Below are 15,976 nucleotides of genomic sequence, written 5' to 3' on the forward strand. Positions count from 1 at the left end.
GGGATGCAGGATGCATTGTTGAAAGTGTGGATGAATAGATGCATGGAAGGATGAAAGTGTGGATGGAAGAAGGATGGAAGAAAGCGTGGATGTATGGATGGATAAAATGTTGCATAGATAAATGATGTATGGATGTGTGAAAATGTGGTAGGATGAATGATGTATCTTATTCACAATTTGTATCTTGTTGTGAGTATTATTACTGGAGTAGCACTTCTAATGAACGTAGGATATTTTTTTACCATTGTTTCTGAAGGTATAAGACAGATGAATTTGCTACAGAACATAGAATGAGTGCATGTGGTATAGCTTCTTTAAAAAAAAAAGTATTGCACAGTAACATAATTTAGGCATTTTGATCAATTTGCTATAGAACATAGAATGAGTGCATTTGTTGTATTTTTTTTAAACTAAATTTGCACAGTAACATATTTATGTTTTTTGTAAATAATAATGCAAAGACAAGATAAGGTTTAAATTTTTTATTTAAGTAAATATATTTATTATTATTGTATGTAAGCAAATTAAACTTTACAGAAAATACTTTTACATTTTTTATGAAACGTAATTTAATTTTGTTTTTTTTACTTCCATTTACAGTAAAGTGTTGTGTCCTTTTTTTCAACTTATGAAAATATATCTTGTACAAGCCACTTTTAGATGGATGCAGGCAGCTGCTTCGAAACTTCTTTAAACATATACAATGATGTGAAGGTCTTAGAATGCGATTGCATGTATTGTTGTAAAACATCAATAAGGCACTTGAGGATGACACACAGAACCATGCATAGGCACAATATTACACAGTGACTTTACTAGTTTGAAAAACCCCATAAGTTCTGAAGAATCTGAAGATTGATGTATAAAATGTTGCATGGATGAATGATGGATGTGTGAAAAGGTGTGTGGATGTGTAAAGGATGGATGGAAGGATGAAAAAGTGGATGGATGCAGGATGTATTGTTGAAAGTGTGAATGGATGAAAGGATGCGTGGAAGGATGAAAGGGTGGACGGAAGGACGGATGAAAGAAAAGGTGGTTGTATGGATGTATAAAATGTTGCATGGATGAATGATGTATGGATGTGTGAAAAGGTGGTGTGATGAATGATGGGTGGATGGATGAAAGTGTGGGTGAATTGATGTATAGATGAAACGTTGGATGGATGAAGGATGTATGAAGGATGGATGGAAGAATGAAAGGATGGATAGTTAAAGTTGCATGGATGTATGATGCATGTGTGAAAAGCTAGGTGGATAAATAATGTGTGGCTGGATGGATGTGTTGATGTGTGTATAGATTGTGGAATTAAATTTTAAGATGGATGTAGAAAATGTTGCATGGATGAATGATTGATGGATCGTTGAAAAAGTTGTTGGACGAATGATGAGTGAATGGATAGAAGGGTGGATGTGTAAATGATGGCTGTCTGGATGGAAAGCTGAAAGTGGATGGATGTATTGTTAGTAGAATGAAATGGTAGATGAATGTATTATTAAAAATGTTGCATGAATGGTGGATGGATGTGTGGAAATTTATGTGGCTGTATGATGGGTGTATGGATCGAAGGGTGGATGAGTAAAGGATGGATGTATGGAAAGGTGGAAGTGTGGCTGGCTGAAGGATGGATGAATAAAAGTGTGGATGAAAGGATGCATGGAAGGATAAAAGGGTGGACGGAAGGACGGATGTAAGAAAAGGTGGATGTATGGATGTATAAAATGTTGCATGGATGAATGACGTATGGATGTGTGAAAATGTGTTGTGATGAATGATGGGTGGGTGGATGAAAGTGTGGGTGGATGGATGTATAGATGAAACGTTGGATGGATGAAGGATGGATGGTAGAATGAAAGTATGGATAGTTAAAATGTTGCATGGATGTATGATGTATATTTGAAAATGTCGGTGGATAAATGATGTGTTGCTGGATGGATGCGTTGATGTGTATATATATTGGAGACTGAAATTTTAAGATGGATGTAGAAAATGTTGCATGGATGAATGATGTATTGTTGAAAAGGTGGGTGGACGAATGATGAGTGGATGGATAGAAGGGTGGATGTGTAAAGGATGGATGTATGGATGTAAAGCTGAAAGTGAGTGAATGTATTGTTAGTAGAATGAAATGTTAGATGGATGTATTAATAAAAATGTTGCATGAATGATGAATGGATGTGTGAAAATGTAGGTGGCTATATGATGGGTGGATGGATCGAAGTGTGGCTGAGAAAGTATGGATGGAAAGATGCAAGTGTGGATGAATGAAAGTGTGGATGAAAGGATGCATGGTAGGATAAAAGGGTGGACGAATGGAATAAAACGTGGCTGGATGTATGGATGGATAAAATATTGCATGGATGAAAGATGTATGAAAAGGTGGTGGGATGAATGATCGGTGGATGGATGAAAGTGTGGGCGTATGAGCATTATCACGGGAGTAGCAGTTCTAATGAATGTGGGATGTTTGTATTTTCCCATTCTTTCACAAGGTATAAGACAGATGAATTTGCTACAGAACATAGAATGAGTGCATGTGGTGTAGCTTCTGTAAAAAAAAAAAATTGTGCACAGTAACATTTTATGCATTTTGCTCAATTTGCTATAGAACATAGAATTATTGCATTTGTTGTAGTCTTTTTAAAGTAAAATTGGCCAGTAACATATCTTATGTACTCTGTAAATAATAATGCAAAGACAAGATAAAAAACGTTAAAAATTTTATTTAAGTAAATATATTTAGTATTATTGTATGAAAGCAAATTAAACTTTAATTAAAATACTGTATTTTTAGCCTTTTTACTGAAACATAATTTGAATATCTTCTTTTTGTACTTCTATTTACAGTAAAGTATTGTGTTCTTTTTTACAACTCATGTATTTTTAGTATGTATCCGTTTTGAAAAATGACATTAACATTTTTTGGCAAGTTAGGCATTAGAGCTTCTTGAATGTCGTCAATGTCGGCTGGTATATTGAAGAAGTCCAGTAGAACATTGTTATTTATTTCTACTGATTGTAAATTTTCGGCGTTATCAATATGTACATTTAGTGTACAGTGTTCCTGATGCGCAGTTTCTAGCCCATATATAGTCATATTTATTTCTTCTTCTGGTGGTTGTATTTTCTGTGAAGGAAAAAGAAGTTAGTTAATTTCATTTTTTAGAAGTCCTTTTTTTTTTTCTTGTGTTGACCTACGGAAAAATTTCTTGTTATATGCAGGCTTAAATAATGTTAATAAGTAGTGAAGATAGTTTAAGAAAGGATAGATGTGAGTAAAGATAGTGAAAAGGTATAATATAGTGTGTATAATAGAGGATTAGAGACTGTTTTGTAATGTTATAGGTACTTTAGTAAAAATACGTATTAATAAATAGTGAGTAGTAGGTACTAGTTTTGTGTTTTAGAAGAGTATTGTAAATAGTGATTATAGTTAATAGTGCAGTGTGAGTTGAGTTTGAGTTATTAGTAGAGTGTGTATGTTTTTTTTAGTGCATTGTTAATTATTTTTGGGAGTATTGAAGTTATTGGCGTAGTAGTATAAAGAGAATTTGAAAACGACAAAATTGTGTACTTAAGTGTTAGTATTAAAGTCATATTTGTAAGTGATAGTTGGGCATTCTTAGTAAGTTATTTTGAAATAGTGAATGTTATTTTTCTGTAATTGTGTTTTTTTATGGTGTGAGTAATAAAGAGAGAGTAGTTAAGATTGAGTAGTAGATTTATTAGTGGAGAGTATTAGTGAGTTTTATAGTAGTGATTAGTAGAATACGTAGTATAGCTTAATCGATTTAGATAGAGAGTATTAGAAGAGAGAGTTTGAGTGAATTGTAATTAGTGAATATAGAGTTTGATAGTGTTTTAAAAAGTAAATAGTATAGATTGAGTAGTAGAGCAAGTTATTAATAGTTTAATAATTTGTACTTACTTGAAATTGTGTATTTCTTGTTGTGTTTAACATTTTATTGCTGCTAAATTCATGCACTGTCAGGTGCGTCATCTTTATGTAGGATCCAATTTCTATGGGGAAGTCTGTGGCATCTCTCCAAAGAGTTATTTTCACTGAGTCCGTTGTATCTTTCACAGTTATTGATTTAAGTTTTGTATCTTGGCCAGCAATAATAATTGTTTTTGTTTCTTCTTCCTGTAAGACAAAAAATTGTTAATAGAAATTTGTTTATTATGTTACAGTGTTGGTGTGTAAGAGTGTGGGTGTTAAAGAGTTGGTGTGAGCGTGTTGTAGCAGAATGTGTGTGTTAAAGAATGTGTGTGAAAGTGTGTGAGTGTGCGAAAGAGTGTGCTCAAGAGTGTGTACGAAAGTGTTTTTTATGAGAGTCTGTCAAAGAGAGAGAGTCTGTCAAAGAGAGAGAGTCTGTCAAAGAGAGAGAGAGTCTGTCAAAGAGAGAGAGAGTCTGTCAAAGAGAGAGAGAGTCTGTCAAAGAGAGAGAGAGTCTGTCAAAGAGAGAGAGAGTCTGTCAAAGAGAGAGAGTCTGTCAAAGAGAGAGTCTGTCAAAGAGAGAGAGTCTGTCAAAGAGAGAGAGTCTGTCAAAGAGAGAGAGTCTGTCAAAGAGAGAGAGTCTGTCAAAGAGAGAGAGAGTCTGTCAAAGAGAGAGTCTGTCAAAGCGAGAGAGTCTGTCAAAGAGAGAGAGTCTGTCAAAGAGAGAGAGTCTGTCAAAGAGAGAGTTTGTTAAAGAGAGAGAGTCTGTCAAAGAGAGAGAATCTGTGAAAGAGAGAGTCTGTCAAAGAGAGAGAGCCTGTCAAAGAGAGAGAGTCTGTGAAAGAGAGAGAGTCTGTCAAAGAGACAGAGTCTGTCAAAGAGAGAGAGTCTGTCAAAGAGAGAGTCTGTCAAAGAGAGAGAGTCTGTCAAAGAGAGTCTGTCAAAGAGAGAGAGTCTGTCAATGAGAGAGAGTGTCAAAGAGAGAGAGTGTCAAAGAGAGAGAGTCTGTCAATGAGAGAGAGTGTCAAAGAGAGAGTCTGTCAAAGAGAGAGAGTCTGTCAAAGAGAGAGAGTCTGTCAAAGAGAGAGAGTCTGTCAAAGAGAGAGAGTCTGTCAAAGAGAGAGTCTGTCAAAGAGAGAGAGAGTCTGTCAAAGAGAGAGAGAGTCTGTCAAAGAGAGAGAGTCTGTCAAAGAGAGAGTCTGTCAAAGAGAGAGAGTCTGTCAAAGAGAGAGAGTCTGTCAAAGAGAGAGAGTCTGTCAAAGAGAGAGAGAGTCTGTCAAAGAGAGAGTCTGTCAAAGCGAGAGAGTCTGTCAAAGAGAGAGAGTCTGTCAAAGAGAGAGAGTCTGTCAAAGAGAGAGTTTGTTAAAGAGAGAGAGTCTGTCAAAGAGAGAGAATCTGTGAAAGAGAGAGTCTGTCAAAGAGAGAGAGTCTGTCAAAGAGAGAGAGTCTGTGAAAGAGAGAGAGTCTGTCAAAGAGACAGAGTCTGTCAAAGAGAGAGAGTCTGTCAAAGAGAGAGTCTGTCAAAGAGAGAGAGTCTGTCAAAGAGAGTCTGTCAAAGAGAGAGAGTCTGTCAATGAGAGAGAGTGTCAAAGAGAGAGAGTGTCAAAGAGAGAGAGTCTGTCAATGAGAGAGAGTGTCAAAGAGAGAGTCTGTCAAAGAGAGAGAGTCTGTCAAAGAGAGAGAGTCTGTCAAAGAGAGAGAGTCTGTCAAAGAGAGAGTCTGTCAAAGAGAGAGAGTCTGTCAAAGAGAGAGTCTGTGAAAGAGAGAGAGTCTGTCAAAGAGAGAGAGTCTGTCAAAGAGTGAGAGTCGGTCAAAGAGTGAGAGTCGGTCAAAGCGGTAAGTATTGTGTGCAAGAGTTTTTGGTATATAGTGTGTGTGTAAAAGGGTGTGTGTGATAATTTTCTTTCTTTTTATAAGCTTACCTCTGCAATAGTCCCAGAAATGCTCATTAATGAGCGTAGTGAAGCTGTTTTAACTGTTTTTATAGGTGATATTGGTGGAGCAGGGGGTTGTAGGATATATTCTGCCTCCTGTATTATTTCTTGAGGTATAGTTAAGGGGATCATGCGTGATAGTTTTGTTTGTTTCGTGATGATAATCACATTGTTTTTGGCTAAGAAATTGCGAATCATAATAGCTTGTCCTTCTTTAGTTTGCTGGTAAAATGGCTCATTGTAGCACGTTGCTTTAATGCAACTACTTTCATCAGCTAGAGCTAGATGATACATGACTTTGTTCTCTTGTTTAGCATTTGTATAGTTTGTTTTTGTGGAACATTTTATAACGTTGGCTCGGATTGTTTTTTGGTACGGTTTGTTGTCTTCAGGTTTCATTTTTTTGAGGTCTTGTATGGAAATCATCTGAAACGAGAGAAAATGTTAGTACACATTCTGAACATAAATTTTTCCCCTTTTGCTATTACCTGTAATAAAATCGCATGTTAATGAAGTGGTTGCATTTTAAACTGCCACCCATAATGCTTTGTGATCACTATAATATGATTCTAATGTACTGTAGTGCATGATGTTGTCATTAGTATAGATGTGATCTAGTGTTGAATTGTAGTCTGTTGTGTATTGTTGTATTTTTTGCTGGCATTGAAATTGCTGTAGCATATATTCTAATAGCAAAGTTCTGTTTGGTGACATTTGTGTTAAATCTATATTGAAGTCTCCCATGATGACATATTTCGAATTTGGATACAAGTTAATTATGCTACTTAAAACTTGTAATAATGTTTGCAAAAGTACATGTGGTGGTTTGTACAGTATAATAAATAAGTATTCAGAATCATTAAGATGCTGAGTGAAAAATAACAAGTCAATTTCGTGTTGTGTTTGATATATTGGCGATAAAAGCATGTTTTATTTGTAATAAATGGCAATACCATGCTTTGTGTGCTGGTTGTGAAATTTATCAAATAATACTAGGTGATATTGTTCTATTAAGAACGTATTCTTACCTGCTTTTCTAGTTGTGTTTATTTCAGTGAGGCATATAATATCACTGTTCATGATATTTTTGTCTGATTTAATAGCAGTGTAATTTCTTTGCAAGGACCGTATGTTATGGACAATTATATTACACTGTTGTCTATAGCGATCTAATTGTGGTACTGATATTTGTAATTGCATGTGTGTTCTTAAACGTGTCATTTCTTCATGTACTTTTGGATGTACAGCTATTTTGTCTTGCTGAAAGTTTCTAATGTATATGTTGTCTAAAGATTTAGCTCTGCTTAAAGCTACATAATGCAGATGATGTACTTTACTGTTGTTAAAGTGAATGTAAATGGGCTCAATTGTTTCTCCTTGTGTTCTATGTATAGTTCTTGCAGATGATTGTCGCAATGGGAATTGTTTGCGTATAATAGTTATAAATTTCTGTGTATATTGGAAATGCCGTGTAATAGCATGAATGGGTGTCCAATGAGGCAAAATATTACTGTGATATATGTGTTTGTTTTCTTGTCTTGTTAATTTGCCTACTGTTTCTTTATCAAAATTAATCCAAATTACATTTGGTCTGTTATTGATAGTTTCTACAAATTCTACTATACCTGTTGCACCATTTGTTAAATCATCATTGACATTTATATTGTTTGTTAAATCATATCTTAATTGCAATGCAATATGTAATATTGATGGCAGGCTCATTGTTTTAGTAGGATCTGTGGGCAACTGTTGGAGTATTTTTTTTTTTACTGCTTCACTTAAGTCTGCTGCAACTGTATCTATTGCTGTAGCTGTGTAAACTGGGTAATGAGTTATATGTTCTAATAAAACTGCATTATTTATGCTATTGACTTCATTGTTAGTTCCCATAATGTAAGGGATCGTTTTGCTAATGGTTTCAGGTGGCTCTATTTCTCTGTGTTTTTATCTGAATAATATGTTCATTTGTTTGTTTCCCTTCTCTTAATCTGTTTAGTAGTTCAGCAAATGGCAAGTCATTTTGTTGTCTCATTATTTTAGTCAACTCAAATAACTTGAAATGTGTCTGCCATAAATTAGTACTTACTGGCCTATATGAATGTTTTGGGTTGTCAAATATGTATGGGTCAAAAACTGGCTTCAATTGGTAAAAGTCTCCAATTGCTAAAATAGATATTCCGCCAAAAGGGAGATCAGACATTTTTATCTCTTGCAATCTATTATGTATAAAGTTGAATACATTAGCCCCTACCATTGATATTTCATCAATTATTAGCAATTTAAGATGCATTAGCTGACCTTGTAGTGTGCTTCTATTCTCATGAGTTAGCTGTCTATGAGTTAGTGTTTGTGAAATAGGTATTTTAAAAGTACTATGTAGTGTTTTGCCTTGAATGTTATGTGCTGCTTTGCCAGTTGGAGCTGTAAGCAATACATATATGTTATCTGGGTTTTCTCCTGCTTTTGTATTGTAATAACGTACTAATGTTTGGTAAAGTGCTGTTATAAGGAAACTTTTGCCTACTCCTGCACCACCTGTACAAAATGTGTAGCATGGTGTTTCTTTAGTTTTAACCCAATGCAAATGATGATATATAAAGTTAAGTTGTTCTGCTGTTAGATTTTGCATTATACTATCATATTGTTCTTTTGGCATTATGTTATTGCTTAGTGCTTCTTCTCTACTTGTACTTCTAATCCCTAAATCAAATGATAGGTCATACAATGGGTTTTCATTATTTTGGACTTCATGGAATATGGCGTTATCTTCTTCTGCATCTATTGGTGGTAGCAATGTATCTAATATACTAGTTTCATTGCTATTAGTTGTTAGTAGTTTATTATGTTTATTATATTTATTATGGTTTGAATCAACTGCATTTTTAAGTTCTAGATAGCGTTCATAATACGTTTCCTTGTTATTAATTATATTATGTTCATTTCGCCATGGGTAAAAAAGCATGAGCAATTCTCTATAGTAGTTTTCGGAGTCATTTTTGATGTTAAATCTGCAATAGCGAATTACTCTTGCTTTTTTCCTTTTTATGTAGTTTGTTTCGTCTACTAAATTTATCTCAAGTTCTTTGTCATCTGAGCTATGAAAGTTATTTTCAATAAGGAAATTGTCATGGCCTGTTTCTTCTTTTCCTTTACATTTTTTCTTTTCATTATACATAGATGCATAGTCAGCTAATGTACATGTTTCTAATTTTACAGGGCGTTTGCTGTACCTCACTATAATATTATCATATTGTATTTTACAAGACTCATCTGGTAAAGAATTGATATTTTCGATGTCTTTTAATAAGTATGTACGCTTTTCATTAGGACTTGTATTGATAAATACAAAAGATCTTGAACTTTTCCGTAAAGGAATTTGTAGTATTAGATATGCTGCTTCTTGGGCACTTATTTCTGTACAGTTTAAGAATTTGTTACCTATATGCTTAAGTTGTTCTTTAATACTTGGATTGGCATGTACTTCTTTAGCAGCTTGGGCAATTAATTTGCTCATTCCTCGCTGTGATTTACTAATGTATGAAACAATATACACAGCACATGCATATGCATCTAAGATGTATTGTATATCTATGTTTGCTTGCCATGCTTTCAAAATAGTTGGATTGTAGTTATTTATAAAGCATTCAGCTGGTGTCCTTTTCAAGAAAATAGTATTTTTTTCTATAATAGATTGTATACATAAAGTATATTGTTTTAGATCTATGTTCATTGAATGTAAAAACTGTTCAAAAGTATAATTTGAAAATTCTTGGCTGTTTATAGTTAGATGTATTAGTTCAATTTGCTGTAAGAGCTCGTTATTTGTTTTGTCTAGCTCTATTGGTTCTAGTATAAAAGTTTCAGGCATTGGATATCTGGGATAATGATATTTGCATGTTCTTTTATGTTTGATACGGCAGTTTTTGGTATGGCCGTGTCTTTGTAGAGGTAGTAAAGACTCTATATCTGGTTCTTGTGTTTTTGCACATGTAACATACTTATTTATGAAAGTAGTGACTTCATTCCTATCAGAAGTTTCATATAGTGGAGCATTTTCTATCCATATTATAGCATGTATATGTGGTGATCCCCGTTGTTGGAATTCCACTCTATAAAAGTAATCAATAATTTTGCCAATCGGATTACTTTCATGCAATAAAATAGAATTAAATAATTTCCTAACTTGGAAGTCAAAATGTCTTGCACATGTAATGGGATTTTGCTGTATTAATTGGCATTTTGTTTCCCATGACATATTTTTAAATTCTTCTTTTGTGCATTCTGGTCTTTTTTCTGTACGTAATAATATGTTAATTAAGTGATACCATTTCGTTTCTGCAGCAGATAAAGTTAAAAAAAATGTTGGTAATCCTAATTGTCTAATCATAGCAAAAAGGTCTTTTTTGCATTGCTCCCAATATGGTGGTGAACTACGGATAGTTTAAAGTATTTTGTATCCTTCATTATACTGTAAAATTGTATCTAATTTATCTTTTATGTCTTTGGCAGTTATAATGTTTCCATTATTAAAGTATTTCCTAAGAGATATAAATATTTTGCTCTGTAATTGTTTAATGTGTAATGTTTTTAATTTAAAGAAAAGATTAGTAGCACACTTTGCTACTCTTAGATCATTACTTCTTACTTCTGATTGACAGATTGTGCTGTAATGTATTGGGACATGCCTTTCTTTATTAGTTGGCCTTCGTTTTCCGCAAAATATAGTTGGGAATGCCAAATATTCAGAATCTTTGTCTTCATACAAGCCTCTTGGTGTGTTATATTCTGCAGGTGCTAAACTTAAAATATTATTTGTTTCTGTAGTAATAGTTTCATTATCTAACATAGTATCTAAATTTCCTGCTGGAATATTGTCTGAGGAATCTGACATATAACTTGTATCTGAAGTCTCATCACAAGAATGTATATCTTGTGTTGTATAATCCCAATCTTTATTAATAGTGATTCCATATTCTTGAAACAAAGTGCTAGTAGTGGCTAAATATAAAGCTGCACGTTTTACTTTGTTTGGTCTAACATTTTCATAATGGGTATACGATTTATAACTTAATTTTCTTTTTAATTTTATTGGAATTGTCATGTTATCATTAATTTGCCTTGGTAAAACAGTTACTGTTGTCATAACGTCTGCAGGTACATTTACTACTGCACCTGATAGAGATTTTTGGAATCCACGTGGTAATGTTCTAATTTGTAAAAAAGGTATTCTTGGTGATACTAATCTTTCTTCTAAGTTATGCAAGTGTAAGACTGCTGGGATATCAGGAAATGTCATCCCATTATATACTGAACATGGAGGTATTTTGTCTTTAGATATATATGTGTAACATGTTCTGCATATCTCATCTGTTCTGTATTTGCTAATGTTACAATCTATGAATTTAGCTCTCTTACTAATACTGTTTGTTTTTTGAAGACTTTGCTTATGCCATAGTTGATTGCAAATAGTGCAAGTGTACTCAGGTCCATATCTTATTTCTTCCTGAAATATCCTAATTATATCATTTGTTGTTTGACCTGCTATATCTCTATGATTAAGTTCATTCTCTTTGTTTTGTGTCCGTTTTCTTTTTCTATTACTGTTTATTTCTAGAATTTCTATATTGGTTGTTTGAATTAGTGATTCAACATCAGCTGTTAATGTGTTTATTATCTCAGTATTGTTAAGAGCTATGTGTGAAGCTAAATAACTGTCTTCTGTTACATGCAGTCTATTGTCTTGACTATTGCTCTTTTGTGTGTTTATTATTGTATTTTCTACTTGTAAGTTATTTGAAGGAATTTCCCCTAATGCATTTATAGATATATGTGTCGTATGAACATATATGCTTTTTCTAGACTTTACATTTCCTTGTTTATGATTCCGTTGTGTTTGCTGTAATCCTTTTTTGCTAATTGTTGTTATGTTCACTGTAGTTAAATCTAAAATAATACTCTCAGAATTAGTAATTTGTTCTCTATTGCCTAACTTTAGGATGTATTCTATAATAAGATTAATAGAGTCAATTTGGATAGCAATACATGTTCCATTAGAATGTTGTATTGCATTTTCATTTTGGCTATGTGAATCAAATAGAGAGTATGTATGTATAGTTTTGAAGACTGAAATTATATATCTACCTATAGAGATCAATACACCAGTTTGTGAATTAATTGTAGAAGTTAATGCAGATATAAATTTACTATGTAAAGTTTGTGCTGATTTTGTTAGTTCTTCGCTAAAGCATTTTTTGAGCTTTGTAGAATAAATTATGTCATTGCTAACTATGTAATTTGGTAACTTTAGAGGTTGCATACAATCTTGTTCATCAACAGAGTGCATTTCAGTGTACAAAGCATCTCCAAGATTCATAATACAGTGCAAGTCTACACTATCCCAAATATATGCTGGTTTACAGTAGTTCTTTAGAATAGCAAATATACTATTTTGAAGAGAATGTGTATAGTGAATACTTTTATCACTATGTGTATTTTTTTCCTGTGGATGTGTGTTATGTAAAAAGGTATTTTCTTGTGGTGTTTGTGTTAAAATATTTGAATCTATATTGGTATTATTTGTGCTACTTTCCTTGTTGTGCAATGTGCTATTGTGTATATTATCATGAAGTAAACTGTCATTACTTCCAGTAATACGTTTATATGTATTATAGTAATCACTTGAATATGTGTTTGTATGTAAATTACTTGTGTATATTGTTTGTTGTACATTTATGTGTGTGCTATTAATTACATTACTAGAATATGTGTTGGTATTTAAATTACTTGCTGGTATTGTCTGTTGTACATTTATGTGTGTGCTATTAATATGTTGTCTTTCTGTGTTGCCCTTTAGTGTTTTCTTAAGTATACTTGCATATGTGTCAGTAGGAGTAGTCTCTTGTGGTGTATTAGTATATTGTGTTGTGCTGATCTGCTTGCTGTTGTTTTTAGATAGATTATTAGGCCCTGTTGTAGTGAGAATTGCACAGGAATATGTACTAGTACTAGGAGTATTATCTAAAGATGCTAATGGCTGTTCCTTATTCAAAAAAGTGTTTTTTTTAGATTGACATCTCTGAATGAATTTTTTGGCACTTTCTATATGCATTTCAAATGCTTGTGTGAAAAATTTTTCACTAGCTTTAGTAGAATACACATAAATATTTTTCGGTGCTACTGCATTCTTATTTTTTTCATGAAGCACCATTGCTTTTTGAAGTGATTCTTTTTTAATCGTACTTATTTGTATTGGAGTTAATTCATACGGTACACAATTCATGTTTGGTTTCTTTAGATAGTGTGCCAGATTTGTGATGTACTCTAGAAGTTTTTCAAATCTGAACTGTATAGTAATACATGTTCCATTTGGGTGAGGCATTCCAGTGTTATCACGACTATGTGAGTCAAATACAAAGTACGAATCATTTTTCTTAAAAATGGAAATAACATAAATTTCCATGCAAAGTATAACACCGGAGTTGTAATCAAGTGCCTGTTTTAATATTTTGTTGAGATTTGGAAACGAAGGGTCACATTGTTGTAATATGTCTCCATAATAAGGTTCTTTAAGTTTAAGAGAATAGATAGTAGTATTGTGTTCAATAAAATTTGGTAACTCATCTGGATGCCTAAGTTGTTCGCTATTAAGTAAATGCATATCTATATATAAAGCATCACCTAATTTCATAATGTAATGCAAGTCTTCTTTAGTCCATGTATGTGCATCTTTGTAATAGTTGTGTATAATTGCAAATGTACTATTTGGCAAGCATTGATAACCTCTAGAATTGCATGTAAATTTGTCATGACCTTGATGATAATCTGCTGCTAGTATTTGCATCTTAGCTAAGCTAATTTATTAAATAATTTGATATCGCTACAGTATTGCTAGATTTTTTTGTTATACCTGAGTCTTTTATTGTTCTCTCTCTCTCTTATATAATATATATATATATATATATATATATAGCTAATTTATATTTGTCTTGTAGTTAACTATAATCCAAGGCAATTAATGTAATTTTACACTATTTTTTTGCTTTGTATTTTAGGTAGCAACTTTAGATGTATCTTTTTTACAATTTTAGTGATGTACTAGCTATAATTTATACTATTAGCGTGTATATATATATATATATATATATATATATATATATATATATATATATTTGTATATATTTATTTGTATATATATATAGTTATTTTACTGTTTTTAAATAGATTTCAAGTTACAGGTTGATAACTTATTTAAAAAAGATACTTGTAATTGTATATATTTCCAAACAATTAGCAATTGTCTTTACAAAAGAAATAATTTTCAATGGTAACTATATAAATATATATATAATTTTTTTAAATAAATAAGTCTATATATGATTAGGTCTAGTTTTATTTATCTAAATCCACTCTATTGTTGTTTTTGACCTGTTTTATAGTTGGAGCTGGTAGCAAAACAAAGCAATTACTTTTACTTTTGTCTTAAATAAAAAAAAATTCTTAAGATTAATGTTACCTATGTAAATCTTCTATGCGATATTTTCTAATTATAAGTATATACAATATATATACATATATATATATATATATACATATATATATATATATATATATATATATATATATATATATATATATATATATGTGTGTGTGTGTTGATATATGTGTCTTATTTTTTTCCTTGCTATTTCTATACTTACAAGTGAATACAGAAGCAAAATAGATACTTTTACCGTGATGATGTTTTCACTGATGATGTGTCAAACAAATATGAACGTCTGATCTTATTCAATCAATTGGCAATCTAAGGAAGAATGAAAACAAGCATTAATATTGAGTTTAGATATTAATATAATAAAAGTGGCTCGATACTCCTAATCATTGTTAGTATATAAAAATATTTAGCAAAAAAGTTCTTAATTTTAATTAATTACTAGTATTAAAAAGTGTATACAGTAAGTTATATTTAATACTATATATTGTATTGTATGTGGATATACGTTTTTGAAACATTGTGACTAGAGTGCATGTGTAAAGAGTGCATGTGTAAAGAGTGCATGTGTAAAGAGTGCATGTGTAATGAGTGGCGAACGTATATGTATAAAGGCATATGTGTAGAAATTGTGTGTACAAAGTGTATATGTAGTACATACTTTAAGACTGTAGAAGTTGTATGTGTAGTATGTGTGTGGACTGAGTGATGAAGCATATTAGTAGTCGTAAATAGAGTATTAGAAGTGTATGTAGTATAGAGTAACTAGTAAAGTATAGTAGTAAGGAGGATAAAGTGAGCAAGAGAGAGAGAGATGGAGGGCAGGAAGAAGAGATGGAAATAAAGAGGGGTGGATAGGCAAGATTGAGAGTAGTGGAAAGATGAAGAGAAAGATAAAGTAGGAAAGATAAGGAAAAGAGAGAAGTATGATAAGGAAGAGAGAGGATATAGAGGTGTAGAAAGGAAGGTAGAAAAAAAAGATAGAAATGTAAATTACACAATGTGTATTTTATTAGAAGTTGTAAAGAGTGTATTAGAAGCATTGTTTGTAATTTTAAGCAAGTACAAAAGAACAATAGGAGAGGCAGGGAGATTAAGGAACACTTAGTCCCCTGTTAAATCTAAATAAACAAGAGAAGAGACGTTAAATAAGTCTCAAATTGCCACAGAGACTGAGCGATGCAACTGGGGAATTGCACACTCACTTTAGGTGGAAAAGAAAGCCCTCACACACCGACCTAGTCAGTGTCATGCTTCATCATTGGGCCCCACCAAAGAGGCCGAATGCCTCTTTGGTGTGCTACGACGCCAGAAGACTGCGGAGCTGGTTGTGTGAAAAAGGCATGTTGTGAGTTTTCTAATTAAAAGTGCCTAATGTGTAAGTACAATTCTATAATTCGTGATGCTTAGTACACAAATGAAAGAGTTATGTGTCTGAATTTAATGCCCAAGGTAATGGATTTGTTAATTTAAAATACTAATTAGTCAGTCAACATGTTTCATCCTTTACAGTAGTTTAAATTTACTTAGGCATTTATAATGACATAATTATACCCTGGCGGTATGGACTCTCTAATCGTCCACCCTGACCTGGGGGCGTGAAAGTGAAAATATCAA

General features: G+C 32.5%; 1 protein-coding gene across 1 annotated transcript; it reads right to left on the bottom strand.

Moving 5' to 3' along the window:
- Positions 1 to 2,801: 2,801 nt before the first annotated feature.
- On the bottom strand, positions 2,802 to 14,623 carry LOC144824955 (uncharacterized). Its single transcript, XM_078683895.1, has 4 exons — positions 14,601 to 14,623; positions 5,860 to 6,297; positions 3,929 to 4,144; positions 2,802 to 3,127 (listed from the first exon to the last, which is right to left on the bottom strand). Exons 2-4 carry the CDS (start codon positions 6,295 to 6,297, stop codon positions 2,867 to 2,869), a joined length of 915 nt encoding a protein of 304 aa, XP_078540021.1. The 5' UTR covers positions 14,601 to 14,623; the 3' UTR covers positions 2,802 to 2,866.
- Between the last annotated feature and the right edge of the window lie 1,353 nt (positions 14,624 to 15,976).

This window comes from Lissotriton helveticus, chromosome 3_1 (assembly GCF_964261635.1).
Source record: "Lissotriton helveticus chromosome 3_1, aLisHel1.1, whole genome shotgun sequence".
Lineage (NCBI taxonomy): Eukaryota > Metazoa > Chordata > Amphibia > Caudata > Salamandridae > Lissotriton > Lissotriton helveticus.